The 20,294-nt window shown below is 41.4% G+C and overlaps 1 protein-coding gene across 1 annotated transcript in view; it reads left to right on the forward strand.

The window, feature by feature from the left end:
* thada (THADA armadillo repeat containing) overlaps nt 1-20,294 on the forward strand; it is a 307,554-nt gene that overhangs the window by 12,665 nt on the left and 274,595 nt on the right. The window contains exons 6-14 of the mRNA XM_067988802.1: nt 2,103-2,151; nt 3,121-3,311; nt 3,554-3,648; nt 5,893-6,116; nt 9,269-9,969; nt 13,684-13,838; nt 16,538-16,693; nt 16,834-16,965; nt 19,911-20,034. Of these exons, the coding sequence (XP_067844903.1) occupies nt 2,103-2,151; nt 3,121-3,311; nt 3,554-3,648; nt 5,893-6,116; nt 9,269-9,969; nt 13,684-13,838; nt 16,538-16,693; nt 16,834-16,965; nt 19,911-20,034 (1,827 nt within the window). The remainder of the gene's footprint in view (nt 1-2,102; nt 2,152-3,120; nt 3,312-3,553; nt 3,649-5,892; nt 6,117-9,268; nt 9,970-13,683; nt 13,839-16,537; nt 16,694-16,833; nt 16,966-19,910; nt 20,035-20,294) is intronic.

Genomic DNA, 20,294 nt, shown 5'->3' on the forward strand with positions numbered 1-20,294 from the left:
TGTGTCTCGAAGGCCGCCTTGGAGTACGCTTACCCGAAGGTCGGTGGATGAATGTCCATGACTGCTGAAGTGTTCCCCGACTGGGAGGGAACCCTCCTGTTTGGCGATTGTTGCGCGGTGTCCGTTCATCCGTTGTCGCAGCGTCTGCATGGTCTCGCCAATATACCATGCTCTGGGGCATTCTTTCCTGCAACGTATGAGGTAGACAACGTTGGCCGAGTCACAGGAGTATGAACCATGCACCTGGTGGGTGGTGTCCTCTCGTGTGATGGTGGTATCTGTGTCGATGATCTGGCATGTCTTGCAGAGGTTACCGTGGCAGGGTTGTGTGGTGTCGTGGACGCTGTTCTCTTGAAAGCTGGGTAATTTGCTGCGAACGATGGTCTGTTTGAGGTTGGGTGGCTGTTTAAAGGCGAGTAGTGGAGGTGTGGGGATGGCCATAGCGAGGTGTTTGTCCTCATTGATGACATGTTGAAGGCTGCGGAGAACATGGCGTAGTTTCTCCGCTCCGGGGAAGTACTGGACGACAAAGGGTACTCTGTTGGTTGCGTCCCGTGTTAGTCTCCTGAGGAGGTCTATGCGATTTTTTGCTGTGGCCCGTCGGAACTGTCGATCGATGAGTCGAGCGTCATATCCCGTTCTTACTAGGGCGTCTTTCAGCGTCTGTAGGTGTCCATCGCGCTCCTCCTCGTCTGAGCAGACCCTGTGTATTCGCAGGGTCTGTCCATAGGGGATGGCCTCTTTGACGTGGTTAGGGTGGAAGCTGGAAAAGCGGAGCATCGTGAGGTTGTCCGTGGGCTTGCGGTAGAGTGAGGTGCTGAGGTGCCCGTCTTTGATGGAGATTCGTGTGTCCAAGAAAGAAACTGATTCTGAGGAGTAGTCCATGGTGAGCTTGATGGTGGGATGGAACTTATTGATGTTATCGTGTAGTCTCTTTAGTGATTCCTTGCCGTGGGTCCATAGAAAGAAAATGTCGTCGATGTATCTGGTGTATAGTGTTGGTTGGAGGTCTTGTGCAGTGTTCTTGAATCTGGTGTATAGTGTTGGTTGGAGGTCTTGTGCAGTGTTCTTGAATCAGTTCTTGATCATCGACACAGATACCACCATCACACGAGAGGACACCACCCACCAGGTGCATGGTTCATACTCCTGTGACTCGGCCAACGTTGTCTACCTCATACGTTGCAGGAAAGGATGCCCCAGAGCATGGTATATTGGCGAGACCATGCAGACGCTGCGCCAACGGATGAACGGACACCGCGCAACAATCGCCAAACAGGAGGGTTCCCTCCCAGTCGGGGAACACTTCAGCAGTCATGGACATTCATCCACCGACCTTCGGGTAAGCGTACTCCAAGGCGGCCTTCGAGACACACGACAACGCAAAATCGTCGAGCAGAAATTGATAGCCAAGTTCCGCACCCATGAGGACGGCCTCAACCGGGATCTTGGGTTCATGTCACGCTACACATTACCCCACCAGCGAACAAATGTTATCTGTTTTTAATATAACGGGTCAGTTGCTGTCTTTTCTATGTTTCTACCTCTCTATCTCTGTTTTTTTTGTTTGTTGTTTTTTTTTGGTGATTTGTATATTCTGTGAGACCCGGCAGGTAACACCTGTCTGTCTGCACACTGATTGCCTTGGCAACGGGCAGTTGAAAAAACTGTCTGTACTCACCAAGCATTGTTCTGTGAATTATAAATGCGATTTCATTTCGAGGTTTTCATTTTCACATCGTTCACCTGACGAAGGAGGAAGCCTCCGAAAGCTTGTGAATTTAAAATAAAATTGCTGGACTATAACTTGGTGTTGTAAAATTGTTTACAATTGTCAACCCCAGTCCATCACCGGCATCTCCACATCATGTTTAAATTCTTGAGAGAAGCAACTTCCAATTAGCATATTAACCACCTTTAATTTGGGAGCCTTTTTTTTTAATAAACTTGCTTTTAGAAACCCAGCATTAAAAATATCTCTCCAAATCCATTCTGTGCAAAAATGGTCAAAAATCCAGAAGTGTGACCGGTTCAGATTAGCTTGGAAATAATTGAATTAATTTGTAAAATTGCTGCTGTAACTATTTCTACTTTACTTGTAGTTCTTCAGTTTCTGCATATGGCGTTGGTGGATTTTAAGTTGCAAAATAAGTGAGTATTTCTAAAATTTAACTTTGTTCATTCAGGATTGCAAATAAAATGATTTCAAATGTGATGAGGCTTGGAATTATGAGAGTTAAGCAAAAGTCACCTATGACCATGTGATTCACGATTGTAAAATGACTGAATTTGGTTGCTAAACTGCATTTCTTTTATGCTGCACTTGTATTAAGATGCTGCAGTCGCTGTAGGCACCCTTGACTCTGATGGTAGTGTTACACTATAAATGAGGTAGTGAAAATACCTTGTGTAGTGTGTTCTTTTGGAATAAAAAAATTGGCACATGTAAATGGCTGGCTCAAGTAGCACAAACTGCTGCAGGTCACCATTTTTCATGGCTGCAGGTGGTTTGAGTATTCAGTTTTTGCATTGCGTTTGTGCAGGAACTTACACTAATATTGGGAAAAGCCCGTAGCCAGCAAATGAAGCTTACAGTTCAAACTACGCATGCACAAGGTTGCATGTTTGGTTGTTTTAATGTTGCCATTGCTGCTCTGAATCCACCCCATTGTGGAAACTGGATAGTTACCCAAGCACCAAGAGTTGAAACTGTGCCATTTCTAGGTGAAACTATTCTGTTCATTTGTGCAATATAAATATGCCATTATGTTTGCTGTGTGACCTTTGAATTGCTTTGTGTGTTTTTCACATACTAAAACCATTGCCAGTATAAACATATTTAAGGTCATATCCCAAATGAGATTAGCATTTTTAAGCCACTATTATCTAAGTTTGTGGTCATTTAAGATCAGGTTTCCATTCTTCTACCACAGCAACTTCTGATCCAAAACACTGAGAAGAGATTAATGGACTGTAAATTTAGCCTTTATGACTTTTTAATCCATAAAAAGACTTGTGTAGACTCACTATTAAATTAGATGATGTGTTTTGCCAAAAATCATCATTATTGAAAATGCGTTTTTGAAATTAAAGATGACAGATTTTTAATTTTGCTTTCAGGAGCCTTGGTGGACAACACATTCTGCAAAACAAGCTGATGCATGATTCACTGCTAGCTTTGAAAGCTTCAATGGTCCTTGTTCAGAAAGTTCAAGAGAAAATACATGGCATTTTCTGTAAAAATCCTGAGCCACCTCTCTGGGAAGCGATGTGTGGGCTACTCGCATGCTTTGTTGAAATACTCCTAGATGGTAAGCTTATTGGAAACTATTGTTAGATGAACATTCTTTCCTTATAACCAACTTTTTCCTCGTAATCAAAAATGCAGCAGATAATTTATTACAGATATGGAAGGCAAGTTGCATGTTTTCTCTCTTGTCCTGTCCCTTCCCTTCTCTTCCTCCCACTTTTCTAAGAATGTCAAATAAGCCATCTAATCTTATTGGAATTGTTTTGGAGAAATAGTTGCAAATCTTTTTTATCTGCCATGCAGGAGATTTCTTACAGACAGTTCAGAGTACAGCAGGGATGGCTGCACTTCTGTTCATCAAGACCATTGTGGATTGTGATGAATTGTTACCAAAGTTGGTGAGTGGGGCTGTTCTTTGGAGAGATTGTTTAAAGTTAATTTTTTGCCTGTTTGACATGAAGTGCCAGAAGATGAGCAATGATCTGTCCGTTAATGGGTTGCTGTGAGATGGATATGACCTGATTAAACGCCATAGATTTTTTTTATATATTGAAAATAAAACATTGGTGTAGGTTCAGAATACCATTGCCAGTTAAGTATTAGCAAAACATTTAATGCTTTGCTAACATTAACTGATCAAAATGGATTTTTAAAAAATTGATTTTTGGAGGCTTTGCGAGCCTGTTTAAAGAGGGATTTGATCATCAAATTAGTGATTTTGGAAAGAGGGCAAATAGCTTTATCTTAAATGATTAAACCCTTGTCTCAAGTTGAGCTTAATGATTTATATCTTACAGTGACAGGGAATAATTTTATTTATGAATTGAATTTAATATTCTTGGAATCAAATCCTGCTTAAGAAGTACCATTGTACTAGAAGATTCTATTTGTTTCAACAAATGGGCTTCAGGTTTATTAGAAATGCACCGAGGAATACTACGGATAGGTAGGCTAGATGGACTGAAAGTCTTCTCCTGCCTGAAACAGTTACTATGTTACCTTCTGATTCAACTCCTGGTCTGGATGGCAGTAAATTACCAACCCTACTGGGCATTGTGCTGGCTCCCACCAGCAGCAAATTGCGAGTAGAGATTTGCACTCAAGTGCCAGTAATCTTGCTTCTTAACTCGGCCTAAATTGTAGCCCATAGATAGAAATAAAACAGTCTGCACCATACAGGTTTGGAATTATGCTACAGACGTACCACATGAATGGAGCTCAAGCTTCTTTGTGTAGGCAATAGAAAATGTAGTTTTCTGAGATGTGTGTAACTAAGATTGAAAGCAAAAAAGAGCCTAGCATTTATATAGCACCTTAACCATATTGTCAAAACTTTTTGAAGCATTTCATGCAATTGATTACTTTTGCGAGTACAGTGCCTGCTTTTTAGGCATGGGTAAGGTATGGATTATATGACACAAGAACTTCAGATCTAGGGACTGACTTACCTTGGTAAATCTTAGTGAAAAATAGATGTGAGTAAACATCAAGAGAAAGCCCCAATGAATTATTAGTCCTTGTTCAATACTATTGTGAATGCTACTTCCCATAAAAACAGAAGTTAAAAATGCTAGTGAAAAAAAGACCAATTTAACTTAAGACCCTAGTTAAAGTTAATTAATGAGGAATTCGTGGCATTCTGCAGCTCTGGAAGAGCATTAAATTCCAGGTTAGACTTGGCTTTAGTGAGGTAATGAAGATGAAGAGTTTTGAATAGTGGGATAACAGTAAATATTGTAGGAGTTTTCTGACCAGAGACATGGATGCAGCAGCCATTGCTGGGCATACTGTAGTGGTGGAAGAGAGGGCACCATGAGATTCAGTAGGTCTATTGACGGATAGCTACTTGTGCATGACAAAATGAGCAGTGTCTGAAGATCTTAGGCTCACCAGGTGGCCATTGACTGTGGTGTACTAGTAGATCCACAAAAACCTGTGGGGGTAGTTAATTCTCCATGTTGCATTGCCCTCAATTTTTATGCTGTAAGGACATCTTGGGAGTTGGCCACTTTGCTGTGTACCACTCCACTAGGGAGGTAATAAAACCACATGTGCTGCTACATACACATCAACAGGAACCAACAGCAAACTGCAGCGTGAGGAGCTTATTGCCCAGCCCTTTCAGTGAGCTCTGCAATTGGGCACTATTATTTTATTTTGGGCATATTTACAGTCCTGAAATTAATGTTTGCTCTGCCACTTTCAGACTGTAATTTTAAACAGTGCTGGTGAGCTAAGCTGAGCGCTTGCCAACTGTTAGAGCAGCTGTTTCAGTAACCAATTGGAAACTTGCTTCAGTGTTAGGCAGGCAAAGAGACAAAAATCCGGCACTTTAAAGCAGTTAATTAAAATTAAAATTGCTAGTGAGAGGAGAAGTTGACTGGGACATACCCACATCTGCAAAAAATACTTATCCTCTGCAACTGCCTGTGATTTTTGCCATTTTCCCCACAACTGCCCCATGATTTTTGTTGTGTTAAATCACTCCTTATTCATAGTTATCCCTTAGATGGGGCATTGCTCTACCCCGCTTTTGGTTTTGGAGTGGGGTAAATTGCACAGGAAATATATGGACGGAAATAATTTAAAAATTGACTCTTGATTTTTACACCGTAATTGGTTCACATTTTTCTTTCTTGAAGGTTCATGATCTGCTTTTTAACTCCACGAAAAGAATTCACCATGTACCAGGATGGCTACTTCAGAGTTGTGGGGGACTTTACAATGCAGCGCCTCCTGATGGTGCAGTTCTTTTCCTATGCCAGGGGACACTGGCAATGTTGGACTGGGGAAGTGGGAGAATGAGAGATAGTGGCGAACAACTGCTGCTAGACATATTAACTGCTCTGCTGTCACTTAACACATGGTAAGCAGCAAATCCGAGGTGGAATTGGACATCACTTGTGTTCTAAAGTCAAGTAGTCATCATGTGGGTTCTTTGGATTTGCAGGTCTCTTTTTAAACTAAAACACACATTTAGGAAGATTTATTATTGAAATGATAGAAGTGCCATCTAATCCCTTTCCCATTTAGCCTGGGGAAAGACTGCTAACTGGTTGAGATTTTTAAAATAGTCAAAATGCTGTGTTTATAATGAAATCTTGTTTGGTGCATTAAAGTGCTAAGAGTGGTTTTGTTGTATCAAAAGACACATAGCCATAGCTGCAATCATTGGAGCTGGTTACTTTTTTTGTGATTATAGGCTTTCATCTGTCCTAGGTACCATTTTGTACCACAGTTGCTTGTTACTTTCATTGGGGAGACATTGTTTTCTGATAAGCTAGCAAGAACTAATGTAAACAAGTGTTTCAAGATAATGGAAATTTTGTTAGGCTAATATAAAGCACTGGACAGTGTAATGGCCCATATTAATGAACTCCATTAACTGCCTTTACATAGTCTGCAAAATGTGCAAGTAGCTTGTATTGCATTCTAATTTTTTTTGTTGAGTTTCTTGAGTAGTTCTTCAAAATACTTGCAGCTATTTTTGGCTCCAAACTTCAATGCAGTCTGCATTGTTATCCTACTTATTTTAAAATGCCAAAATACCAAGGCAATTCTAAATATTTATGTTTTTGAAGCCCACTTTGCCATAATTTGGCTAGAGTTGAAATGTCAACAAACCTGTAGTCTAATTTAAAGCCTTGTGCACATTTGTTGTGAATTTATAGCTGGTTCACCCTAAGTGATCTGTTACAAGTTTCATTAGGTGACTTTAATTTCAAATCAGAATAAATAATCACTTTTTTCTCATGTGTAAGCAACTTATTTTGTTGCTTTCCCCACTCACCCACAGCAGCCCTCCTGAATCCAAAGTTTAGGATAGTCATGCAAACCAAAATCTGCCCGTAAACTGCTCATATTTGGCTGATGTACCAGGAGTCCTACCTGAGAAATGCACTGTGCCATTCCCAGTTTCTCTTCTGTCCTCCAGATGACCCAGCTGAGATTGGTAAAAGTGAACCTCCAGTAAAAATCTAACTTTTAAAATCAGTCAGGAGTGTGATTCGCATTTGCTTTTCCACTCAAATCCCAACATGCTAACATTGCAGCTAACTCAGTATTTTGATTTCGAAGCTTATTTCAGCACGGTAGTCCGGTGTCAAACCACTGGCCCTTTATTATTCTTTCTCTCTCTTCTCCCCCTTTTCCCCCCCACCACCCCCAACCCTAAACTGAGGATAAAAGAAATGGCATGCGCAGTCATGCAAGTGTAACTCCTGGGACATTACTTTCAGTTTGATATGTGTTTCAAACAGAATGTGATCTCTATGCAACAAAAAACATACAACAGAATCCAGATTATCAGAGGCATAAGCACTTGTCCTCTATTTAGAAGGCATATAATGCGAATGACTATGCATGTACACCAAACTTTTACAGTAAATTCTACCTTGTTTAGCTGCACATCTTAGGGCTGATTTTCATGTTGTAGTATAAATGGTTAAGAACTGGGGTTAACCCTGCCAGAATGATTAAGTGCTAATAGTATTCATATTTCCTCGCCCAGCCCACTAGCATAATTATTCATTAATCCAGCTGCAGACATGGCTAGGTGTAGGGATCTCACGGTAGTAGAAGTGGAAAATTGTGTCCAAGTGAAATTTGCAGGGGACTATTAATCAGAAATGTCACAAGTGGTTATGATCTCGAATGCACTGCCTGAGGGAGTGGTGGAGGCAGCTTCAATCGTGGTTTTCAAAAAGGAACTGGATAAGTACTTGAAGGGAAAAAATTTGCAGGGCCACGTGGATAGGGCGGGGGAGTGGAACTATCTGGATTGCTCTTGCACAGAGCCAGACTCTTTGGCTGAATGGCCTCCTTCCGTGCTGTAATCATTCTATGAGTCTAAGAGGGGGTCAAAAATTGTAGAGCCTTACGAAGAGCTCATCTCTATTCATTAGTAGCTTTTGCTTAGGTTGACGGGGCAAGGAATTAAGAAGCGAAAGACAAAAATAAAGGGAAAGGAAGCCCCACATTCAGCCATGTGCCTGTAGGTAAGTGACAGAGCCCAGCACCCGATCCCTATTTGTTAGCTGTTGAAGTCGAGATGATGCTGCTTGAGGTATTTGCAAAGAGGGTCACCCTCAATGCCACTCCACAACACCATCCCCATATATCTGCACTGCAGCATGCTTGAAAGAAGATGGAGACAGGTTTGAGGCTGCAGCTGGTGCCAGCCCTAAGATGTATGTTAGCAGGAGGTAGCCTTTTGGTAGCTGACACAGCACTACACCTGGCTTTCTGCAGGATAGGCCCTTGTGAAGACAATTCCCACAGTTATTGCCAGCTAGAGTGACGTTACCTACAAATGTACAGTTGCCAATGCGTGGGCGTGGAGCACCTCTTACGCAGCCTGATCTGCCAGACGTTCTTTCGGTGGTCCTCCTTTTCTTCTAAGCATCTCAGATGAGAAACTCCCATTGGGAAATCCATTAACGCCAACAAGGGTGCAAGGGGCAGAAAATATACACTATAGCCACAAAGACTCATAAGAAACCAAGATCCAAGAGAGAAAAAAAGAAAAGCAGTCCAGAAATTGTGTCAAAATTGCTCTACGCCCACGCGTTGGCAACTGTACATTTGTAGGTAATGCCACTCTCCCTGGCAATAACTGTGGGATTGAATCTTCTTTCCATTCCTTTAATCATACCTCTGTGTGCTATTCCACACCTGGATGCCCATTATATAAGAGGTGTCATAATGGTGCTTCTGCATCGTTTTCATATTATGACTCTCCAACCTGTTTCAAGTGGGAGCTTTCTCTGTGGCCCATCAGAGATGCACATGTTGTGCATCTTTGCAAAATCCTCCTCCCAGCCCATGAACTGGCGCACACTGGGCATTAAGGACAGGAAAATAGGCCCCCTGGATAATTATTAGCTTTCTCCTAGTTTAACAAACCTACTGAACATTCAGATTTCATGTGATGAATTGGGTATAGTAAGTGGACTGTGCTGCATAGTATTTTAATATTGGTACATGTTGTGCTGCTGTGTCACTGAGTTATTGTTTCAGTTTAAAGGAATCCAGTATGGCAATGTCAGTTTCCAGGATTCTGAGTCTTTGGACTATTGCTGCATTAGATGCTCTTCATTCAGACTCGTGCTCTCAGTATCTGAAAAATTCCCTGAACGGAAACTCTGAAGCCATTCAGAAGCTGCTAGAATATGTTTGGACTCATTGGGAACATCCTTTGGATGGAGTGAGGCATCAGACTAAAGTTGTCTTCAAAAACATTTTAAAAATTCACCAGAAGACCATTGATGGTTCCTGTGGAATGACTGACCCTTTCTTCTTAAATTTGACACAGAGCTTGTTGGGTCTGGAATGGCACATCAAAGGAAAATATGTTTCACTCAGTTGTTTAGTGGAATATTTAGGTACTGATCATATACTAACTGTGGATGACTCCATTCCTAAACAAGTTCTAGGGGTAATGCTTGAGCAGTCTCTAGCAACATATGCAAGTGACCTATTGGAAAAAATGTTTGTGAGTCATAAGAATCAGTTGATGTCTTCATCCCAGTCAAACAATTGGATTAAACAATGGCATGAAACTTGGGTGTCTCCATTTCTTATGGCACTATGTGACGAAAAGCCCAGCCAAACAACATACATCATTGACTACTATCTTCCCAAACTATTGAAATGCAATCCTGACAGCCTGACCTACATGATCAAAGAGCTTCGGTCTTCTGACAAGGCCAGCAACATTGGTGAGTAGAAGAGAGGAACAATAATAATGACATTTGCAATGGTTGAATGATTTACATTTGTTTCTTCCTATTATCCTGCTGATTAGCTGGTGAAGTTTTCAATTTATGGATATTTTATGCTTTCCTTTTTAATCTTCACTGTATCTTTCATGCCAAAATCTGAACAAACACTTCTATTAAAAGAAAAAAAAACTCCTGTTGTCTTTGGATAAATTCACGTAGTTGTAATACAAGAAATCTAATCCTTTTGTACATTTGTTTTAGTTTGTCTCAAAATTTTCAAATTCACTATTTGAATATTGTTTATTTTGAAGACTATTACAATGGAGGAAATACCAAGGCTGCAATTGGCCTTTGATGAAAATATGATGTTTTAGCATTGGAAGATAAACAGAAAATGCTGGACTTGCATTGGTCACCATCTGGAAGAGAAAATGGATTAAAATTTGGGTGGGGTTTCCACCAGAACTGGGCACTGTTTGTCTTTTAATAAACTTGGCAATTTCATACTACGTTTAAGCAATACAGAATAGTTCCTGTGTAGACCAGTATTGATGGATACATTGAAGCATGACGCTACCAGGTTGATATTTAATAGTAGAATTAACTTGGTTTTCAGTTCCCTGGTAGAGTACACAGGATTTTTTTTAACTGTATGCAATACTGTTTTAGTTAGTATTTTTGGAAGAGTAAAGCAGCGCACTGGGAATCACTAAATAAGAGCTGTACTTACAATTGTGCAGTGCTGCTGTCTATTGGCTTTTCACTATCTACTACTGTTAAGAGGCTAAGCAGAAAGGTGAAAAATAACAGATCACAGCACTGAATATTTGCAGCTGGAAATTTGCAATTTCTTTTTAATCCTAAATGTTTAAAACTTGCTCAAAATATATGGCTGAAACATTACCCACTCTCTTAACTGAGAATTTCTTTTTGCTAATGAAATGCTCAGGTGGTGCTGATTTGGTAATGCCTTGTCAAATGTTGGAGAGCCTCCTCCCCCATGGTCATCTTTGCCCCTATCTCTGTAACCTGTTCAACTGTCAGCCATGGCTCAGTGGTAGCACTCTCATCTCTGAGTTAGAAGGTTGCACGTTCAAGTCTCACTCCTGAGACTTAAGCATATAATCTGGGCTAATACTTCAGTGCAGTATCAAGCGAGTGCTGAAGTGTCGGGGTGCCGTCTTTTAGATGAGACCTTAAACCGAGGCCCTGTCTGTCCCTCTCGGGTGCACGTAAAAGACTCCATGGCATTATTCGAAAAAGAGCAGAGGGTTCTCCTGGGGTTGTGCCCAATATTTATCCCTCAACCAACATCACAGAAACAGATTATCTGGTCATTTTTTCATTGCTGTGGGACATTGCTAAGAACTACACTTCAAAAGTAGTGTTTGGGACATCCTGAGGTCATGAAAGACGCTATATAAATACATATTCTTTCTTCTGTGTTCTTAACATGTTCCAGTCCACACTTTTTCTGAGTCTGGACTACTATTTGTTTACACCTCCTGCACCCTCTCCCTTCATCTGCTTCACCATCGACGACAAAGCCTTCAGCCATCACAGCCTTGCTCTTTGGAACTCCCTACCTAAATCTGTCTGCTTTGCTTCATCTCTCCCCGCTTTTAAAAGGCTTATCAAAACTTACAACTTTGATATAACCTTCCTCAGCTCCCCTAACTCTTCTACCAAATCGCTGCTCTGTGTTCAATATTCAACCCCTTTCCCTCTGAAACGCCTTGGGACCTCTGGCAATGTGAAAGGTACAGTAATTAGTGTACGTAAGGTCTCGAAGGCATCAGTGGAGACTAACTTTATTCAGTTACATGAGTAATTATATCCAGTTCTGGCCTCCTGCGCATCCCCGATTTTAATCGCTCCACCATTGGCAGCCGTGCCTTCGGCTGTCTAGGCCCTAAGCTCTGGAATTCCCTCCCTAACCACCTTCTCCTCTCTACCTCTCTCTCCTCCTTTGAGACACTCCTTAAAACCTACCTTTTTGACCAAGCTTTTGGTCACATGCGCTAATATCTCCTTCTGTGGCTCGGTGTCAAATTTTGTTTGATAACGCTCCTGTCGAAGCGCCTTGGGACATTTTACTATGTTAAAGGTGCTGTGTAAATGCAAGTTGTTGTTGTTGCTGTGAAGAACAGCTCTATGTCCGTTTTTATTAATGATGCATACTTGTTCACCTACTCTGATAACATTACTGTTAAATACAAATAGGGCAAAATCTTGCACTTAATCGCCTAATAGCTGCAAAAAATAATTTTATCTTAACCTTCAGAGTGTGGTATTAGATATGGAGTTGATCAACCTTCCGATATTTAATTTTTTGAGGATTTTGAATGTTAATGCAATGAATTTATTTTTTTAAAATGTGGTCTCAAGTTGTTTAACACTAAAGAACCATAACTTCAGAAAAGGTGATTAGATCTGATTGATTGCAGAAATGTTGACATTTTTCAGGATATGGTAAAATGGGTATGAAAGACAATATTTAATTGTTTATAAGCTAAGATCATTACTTTGTAGTTGCAGTTGATAACAGGGAACTATTGGTATAGATTTTTTTTCCAGTTTCATGAATGTGCAATTTGGTTTTTGAGCTCTTATACATCCATCAGGAAATGAGCAAAAGAAATTAATAGAAAAATCTTTTATTTTATAAAATATGACTCCAAGGTAAGGCTTTATAATGGAATGACTTTCGTCTGGAAGTTATAATGTTAGTCTAGCTCCATATTCCGCATTTTTTTTTAAGAAGAAAGCCTACTCAAACTTTGCTTGGTCTTCCCATTCCCATTTTCTGTAAATTCCTATTCCCAAGAGGCTACGGCATGACATAGGAGTGCTTCAATCTCCCAAAAAATAGGGAATCAGCTGGAGAGTGAAAACTCCAATTGGGAAATTAACCACAAGTTAGGTCATTTAAAAACAAGAAGTGGCAAACATTTAAAATAATAAAAAAAATAATAATACCATGATAACGGTATGATAAAAGTGATTGATGATGATTGCACCGTGTTTAACATGGCAGCAGAGCTGTCACTTTTAGATTGAAAATGTCCATTCCAATAACTGAATATTTGTTAGTTTTGCTAACAAACCTGATCCAGATATTTAATCTGCTTGATTTCCTTAGGTTGCTGCAGATGCTTTTATATTTTTGGATAGTATTATACTGCAGTATCTTAAAATATGTACTTTTTGAAAGGAAATTGTATATTTTTACTAAGATTTAGAATTTGTAAATGGGAGACATGCATAATAAACAGCCCTCATATACAATATGTAACAATGGTCAATATCCAACTTATTCCTACAGGTGTTCTCATAGTTTTTATCCCCTGTTCTATAGTTTTCTACTCCCAAACAAAAATTGCAGTTTCCATACAAAAATAGCAATCATTTACATATTGCACTGTTACATTATTTTCCACATTCTTTCATCCTACACCAGCCTTGGGATAGCTCCATCATGCATATTGGGAAAGTAGGTATTGGTGCATCATCTCTCCTCTCCCACGTGAAATGCATATGATCTGTGTGCAATTCCACACCCCGAAATCTCCACATAAATTAGAGTAACTGTTAATAAAAGCACATTTTCTGCCGCTGCTGATTAGTGATTTGGAGAAATGTACTTCAAAATGAAGTTTATTTGATAAATCTTTCTGAATCTAAACAAAATCCCTGGTCTGTTTGCATTAGGTCCTTTCACCAGTAGAGGTGCTCTTGGAGCACTGATGACCTGTTTGAGAGCAGCTAGAGCTCAAGGACTATGGAGCGCCGCTGAGAAATGTGCATGGGACCAACTGATACCTGTTTGCCTGATAAAGCAGGCTTTGGTCCACAAACATGAACAGGTACGTACAGCGATTTGAGAACTTTTTTAATATTGAGGACTGTGACTGTTAGGCTGTCAGTCACTGGAGACCGTTCTGAGCTTTCGATGGACTTTCAATGAAGTGTTAGTCAAACAGCTATTCGTTACGGGGGAAAATGGGAATAGTTTTGGAGAACAGTGGTAGGAACAGCAGAATGATGCTGACAAAATCTAAATTGTTACCGTCGGCTCCCATGTAAAGCTATGTGTGCCTGCTTTTGACCCTAATGACGCACCCCCCCCCCCCCCCCCCACTGTCTGCCATCTCCAACTATGTCCAGAGATGCGGTACCTTGGGATACTGCTCGATTATTTCAATCTTAATTTCCTCCCATGCATCCCATCTGTTACAAATATCTTCTTCCACCAAGCAATTAGGAAGGCAAGTGGTATATTAGCTTTTATTGCAAGGGGTTGGAGTTGGAGTAGAGTAAGGAGGTCTTGCTGCAATTATGTGGGGCTCTGATGAGACTACACCTGGAGTACTGTGTACAGTTTTAGTCTCTTTATCTAAGGAAGGATATACTTGCCTTAGAGGGGGTGCAACAAAGGTTCACTAGATTGATTCCTGGGATGAGAGGGTTGTCCTATGAGGAGAGATTGAGTAGAATGGGCCTATACTCTCTGGCATTTAGAAGAATGAGAGGTGATCTCATTGAAACATATAAGATTCTTAGAGAGCTTGACAGGGTAGGTGCTGAGAGTCTAGAACTAGGGGGCATAGTCTCAAGATAAGGGGTCGGGACCGAGATGAGGAAACATTTCTTCACTCAGAGGGTTGTGAATCTTTGGAATTCTCTATCTCAGAAGGCTGCGAATGTTCAGTCGTTGAATATATTCAAGACTGATATCGATGGATATTTGGGCACTAAGGGAATCAAGGGATATGGGGATAGGGCGGGAAAGTGAAGTTGAGGTCAAAGATCAGCCATGATCTTATTGAATAGAGGAGCATGCTCCAGGGGCCATATGGCCTACATCTACTCCTATTTTTTATGTTCTTATGAAATGTTGCCCTATCTTTCCTCTTCTGCTGCTGAAATCCCAATCCATGCTATTATCTTCTCCACATATGATTTCTCCCATGTCCTTCCAACTTCCACCATCCACTAGGGCACATAGCTCACCTCCTCCCTTGCACAAGAGCTACTCCTCTGCCCACTGCCTTATAAAGTACTCGGACATCATCTAATAAGTGAGGAGTAGCATGGATATGTTAGAGCTTCCCTTCTGAAACTGATCAATTGAATTCTATTAAATTGTACATGCCCCTCAGTGTTCCTGAGCACAGGTAGCATCATACAGGATGGACTTGGGGTGTCTGTTCTGAGCAATTTATTGGCAGTTTCACCTCTGCTCACCATCATGAGTGATGGACGAACCCTCTCGAAAAGAGTATCGGGTACCCTTAAGTCCGTTGTAACTTTGTACTGCTCAAGAGGGGTTCTTGAAGGTGTTAAGTGGAAGATACAAGAGACAACTGTCTTAATTGCTGTTTCATATTGGCACCTGATGGATAACAACTTTATGTTGAAGACAGTAATTGATAGAGCGCTTTAGTCTTTTTCATCTTTCTTCAGTGACAGCAGACTCCCACTGAAGGTTTAGTTTGTATCAGATCAGATGTGTCCAAGTAATTTTTATTCCCCTCACTCTGCTTCAGATAACCCTGCAAGTCAGTGCACTCACAAGTAGCTGATCCTGGCAGTAAAACAGTGAGAAGTTTGCCAGTACATTGTGCTGGTAAACTGTGCAATTTTAGCAGATTAAACTCCAGCAGTACCCCGTCACACACTTGACGGGGTACTGCTGCCTTCCTTCACCTATTGCCTGCCTTCACCTAAATTCCTTGGACTTAAATAAATGTGGTGTGTTACTATGAGGAGAGAATGTGCACTCTTTATCTTCAGAAGCTCTGCATGTGCGGGTTTCTCAATGGTTTGGAAACCTTTAAGCATAGTGATAGGTCTCTGTGCATGTCGGGCACCTGACTGACCAAAAACAGAAACAAATTATGATACTGAGGTTAATGGTTTAGGATTTGATGCTGCTTACTTTGAAATGGATGCACGTAGCATGCATAAGTGGTTTTCTTGATATCTCACAATATTATGTTGTGTGTGGCATTTCTGTCTTTTGACCCAACTCTTTCAGCACATCTTTAATGCTTGGTATGCTAGGCATTTGTTTATATTGTTGAAATTCCTATGTATCGTCTGTCAGATACAGAGGTTTGAGTTTTTGAGGTACCCAGTAATGGACACTCAATCGTGAAAAGTTTGTCTTTTCTTGGCTAGGCTATATGCAGAATAACAAGGCATTGTACCTTGGAAGCAGGGAAATTGTATTGGAGCTCATCTTTTCTAATTACCATGTACAGATAATCGAAGAATAGTATAAATGTTGCCGGGACTATTCTGTCTATTAGATGAAGGGCAGCCATCTTAGGTAATGGGTAAGGGTAATAGAGAAGATGGCTCTAGGCTCTCGTTGCTGTCCTTAGTTGGATTTTTGGATACAGCAATGAGCGGATGTAAAGTGTTAGTCAAAGCAGGTCAATTGACAGTAAAAGATCTTTTCAAGTCAGCAATTGCATAAGTTTGGAAGGCACCATTTTTGGAGGAAGAGGGAAATGTTCAAATAGCAAAATTTCTAAAATCTAAATCTTTCTTATTACAGGTCCGTCTAGATGCCTTGGGTTTGGTATGTGAGACACACCGTAGTACAGAAGCTCTATCCCAGCAAGAGATAGCTTTAATAAAATTCTTCCTTCCATATAACCTGAACAGTCAGTCTCCTGCGATGAGGCAGCAGATTGTGTGGTTAATGAGAAAGGTCGGTCAATTTTATTTGATTCTCCTGTTGTATTTTTTCTTCTAGCAGGATCCTCATGATCAGTATTAGAATTTGATAACTTAATATGTTATTTGCAGTGTTTTTGATATTTCACTTTTAAAAATTTATTTCCTCTGCAGCTATTCTGTAGGCTTCGGGACAGTTCCCAAGTGCTTTATAAACAAACTCAGACTGTTAATAGGCAGAAGTGTACTCTGTATGAAGAAAAAGCAAATGATCTAGATCCAGATGTTCAGCTCCAACAGTACAAGGTACAAAATAACTAGTTATAATACTGTGTGTGTGATATGAGGTAGTTTTGTGTACCATTTAAAATTGGAAATGCACAATGTAATTGATTATACAGTTTTTTAAAAATCCAGTATTCTGGCTCTTTGAGGCTGAATAAATATATATCCAGTAAAACTTCTTTTTTAGTTGAAGGACAGTGCTAAGTTTAAGGGTGAACATCTGTCTGTGTCTTAGTCAAATTCTTTGGAAATCTTCAAGTACCTCTTTATCTTTGCTTTATTTTATCTTAGCGAGGTTTCATTCTCTTGTAAAAATGTTATATGGTCCATAACAAACTATATTATAAAATGAGCATGCAGACTTGGGTAGTGATGAAATGCAATATTATATGAAAGCAAATAAGAATATGCATTCTATCCGCATGCTTTATGGCACTCTTTCCAAGTATAATCGTGAAGGCTGGGTCATTGCCTAGAAATGGATTAAGAATGAATGATTCCATGCATTACTGAGGGAATGAATGACTAAATAACTGAGTGAAATGGCACAGAGACATCAGGGTCAATTTTCGGATGGCTGAGCGGGTGTGTTCGTGGCGGGGGGCTCCTAAAATTAGGGATTCCCGGAGCGGGTCTGGAACCCGGTTCCAACCCACCCATTTCCGGGATCCCCAATGACGCGAATCGGTGCGTGCGCAGCCCCTGCATGCGGGACTTCCACCGGCAATCAGAGCAGTGGGGTCCCACGTAAGATCATTATCTGGGTACTTGAGGTTGTTTACAGACCTCATTAGTTGGAGATTTTAGGAGGATTTGGATTTTGGACTACCCAGAGCGTGTTTCCAATGCTGGGGGAAACACTCCCCGTTTAAACAGACGTGTTGCAGCCATTGGCAGCTGCAAAGGTCCATTTAACAGGTGCGGGGTAAGCCCTCATTCATTGCAGCAGGGCACTGTCACCTCATACAAAGTTTTGCCTGCCACATCGTTGTCTCCACACTCCAAATTAGTAAATCATACCCTAAACTCTGCTGTCCAAACACATTTACCTACTTTGTGGACCCCCTCACACTCACAGCGTCAGGATGGGGGGGGGTTTTCCATTGCTGCATTCATCACTCCATTGGAGGACGACCAGCATCCCCAGGCATGCCGTCCACCTCCGCCACGTGGAGCTACACAACACAGTGTTGTGCAACAGGCACCTGCACAAAGTAGTCGTGCAACTACACATAACACCCACTGTAGGGTGACCCAATGGGTGGCATCAAGGATGTTCATGGAGAACCTCATGAAAGAGCATTATTGCACAAGCCAGTCAAGAACGGCCAAGTAGTGGTGACAATATAATATGTAATGTGAGTTGATCAGAAATCAAATATAAGTAAAAACCATGACAAACCCTCAAACACCCTTGTGCATCCCCTTCATGCTCACAACACATTTGCCTTACGCTTCTTACTACACATATGTGATGCATGCCTTGTGGCTGCAGCACAGGTAGTGGCAGGTGGGGTGAGGCTGACCGTGAAAGAGATGCATCAGGGCGTGAGTATGAGATCGAGCCATGAGATTGTATGAGGATTGGGTTGAGTGGTAGTGGTGGGATGAGTACTGGCGAGGTGAGTAAGTGCAGGTAAGATGAGGTTGAGCTTTGAGTGGGTGTGAGGAGTGATGTGATAGAGTCGTTATGGCAGTGCAGAAGGAGTCGTGGGGTGGGGGCGGTGATGTGGCAGACGGAGTGTAGGGGAATGAGTAAGTGTACTAATTTTGGCTGACCTGGTTAGGTCATTGAAGCGCCTCTTGCACTGTATGCAGGTGCGTGATATGTTGATAGTGCTGGTGATCTCCTCTGCCACCTCGAGCCAGGCCTTTGTGATGGCAGAGGCAGGCCACTTCCTACCGTCTGCTGGGGAGAAGATCTCTGTCCTCCCCCTACTCGTCACCCCATCCAGTAGGACCTGGAGTGAAACATCATTAAACCTGGGAACAGCCTTCCCTCTGGGCTGCTCCATGCTGTAATTTTAGCTCCTTTCTGCAGCATCAGTCAGTGAAGGACTGCCCCTTTAAATATGGCTCCTCCAGCTGACAGCCTATGATGCAGGTGCACAGTCCGCCCGCTGCGCAGCTTTCCAGCGCGAAACCCGGAAGCCAAGGTAAGTGGCTTCAATTTACTTACGATCGCGTGGGGAACCCACCGATTTTACTGGGCGGGTTACCCACGTGCCCAGTCGACCCCCCGCTGTCAACCCGCCTCCCTCCTAATATCGGGCCCATCATGTTTTTTGGATGGCTTCCCACCATGTAATTGGAAGGTGGTCCACAACTCACCAAGATTTGGAAGGACTCACTCCAACCCCTCAATCCAATTTTAGTTTAGCTGAAGGGGAGCCAAAGAATCCATCATCTTGAGCGCCACAGTCCCAATGGCCAGTCCCACCAAGCAACAATACATCGTGTTACTTATTTTTAATGATTTACCATCAAGATTACATTTCAATGATACAGAAACAAACATATCTGAGATTATTTTTTAAATTTGAAGTTTGAACATGATTGTTGCTTCAGAAGTTAAAGATGATCTTTCTCATGGGTGTTGTTGGCTGCCTCTTTTGTCCATCAATTATGTTTAAAAACAGTTGTCAGATGATGCATGTTACTGCAGCCAGCACGCTGCACCAGAGTGGTAGGAGCTACGTACTGAGTTGCAATTCCCCCATTGTGAGTTCCTAATCTTGGTCAAAGCTGCAGAACAGCTGCAGAGCAGAGGAACTTTTCCCACAGAGAGGGACATGAACAAGTATGTTTTACAGTGGAAATTCTGAATATTATCTCACTGCCATAATCAGCACAATGTTGAGTGTGAGATATCCTACAGTACAGATTTAAAATTGTTATAGTGAAAAATTATGAAATGTGGGAGCAATTCAGTATTTATGCGTAGACTTTTTATTTTTATCTTCCAGGATTTTATGGTCTGGGTGTGTGACAGACTATTCCAAGCTCTGTTTCCAGGTGCTTCATTCCCAAGCAAATTCATTGTCTTGAGCCTCTTAGGAATAATTGCTGAAGTTTTTGAAAATTCGGAGGGTAAGTTAGATAGATTGTGATTGTATGCTGTGCTTGTGCGGCACTGTTAATAAATCCCGAGTCTATCCCCCATACTTAAAACTGCACTTTCTAAAACCCAGCTGTCTAGCCTTTAGCCCTCCATTTGCCGCAATACTTACACAGCTGCTCATGTCCACCTTTGATGCCCTTGTCCCCAGCAAAACATTTACTCTCTCCCATCCAGGTTGATCCCCCTGGTATGGCCACCATTTTTGCTCCCTCAAGTACAAGGAGCACAG

Source organism: Heptranchias perlo, chromosome 8 (assembly GCF_035084215.1).
Source record: "Heptranchias perlo isolate sHepPer1 chromosome 8, sHepPer1.hap1, whole genome shotgun sequence".
Lineage (NCBI taxonomy): Eukaryota > Metazoa > Chordata > Chondrichthyes > Hexanchiformes > Hexanchidae > Heptranchias > Heptranchias perlo.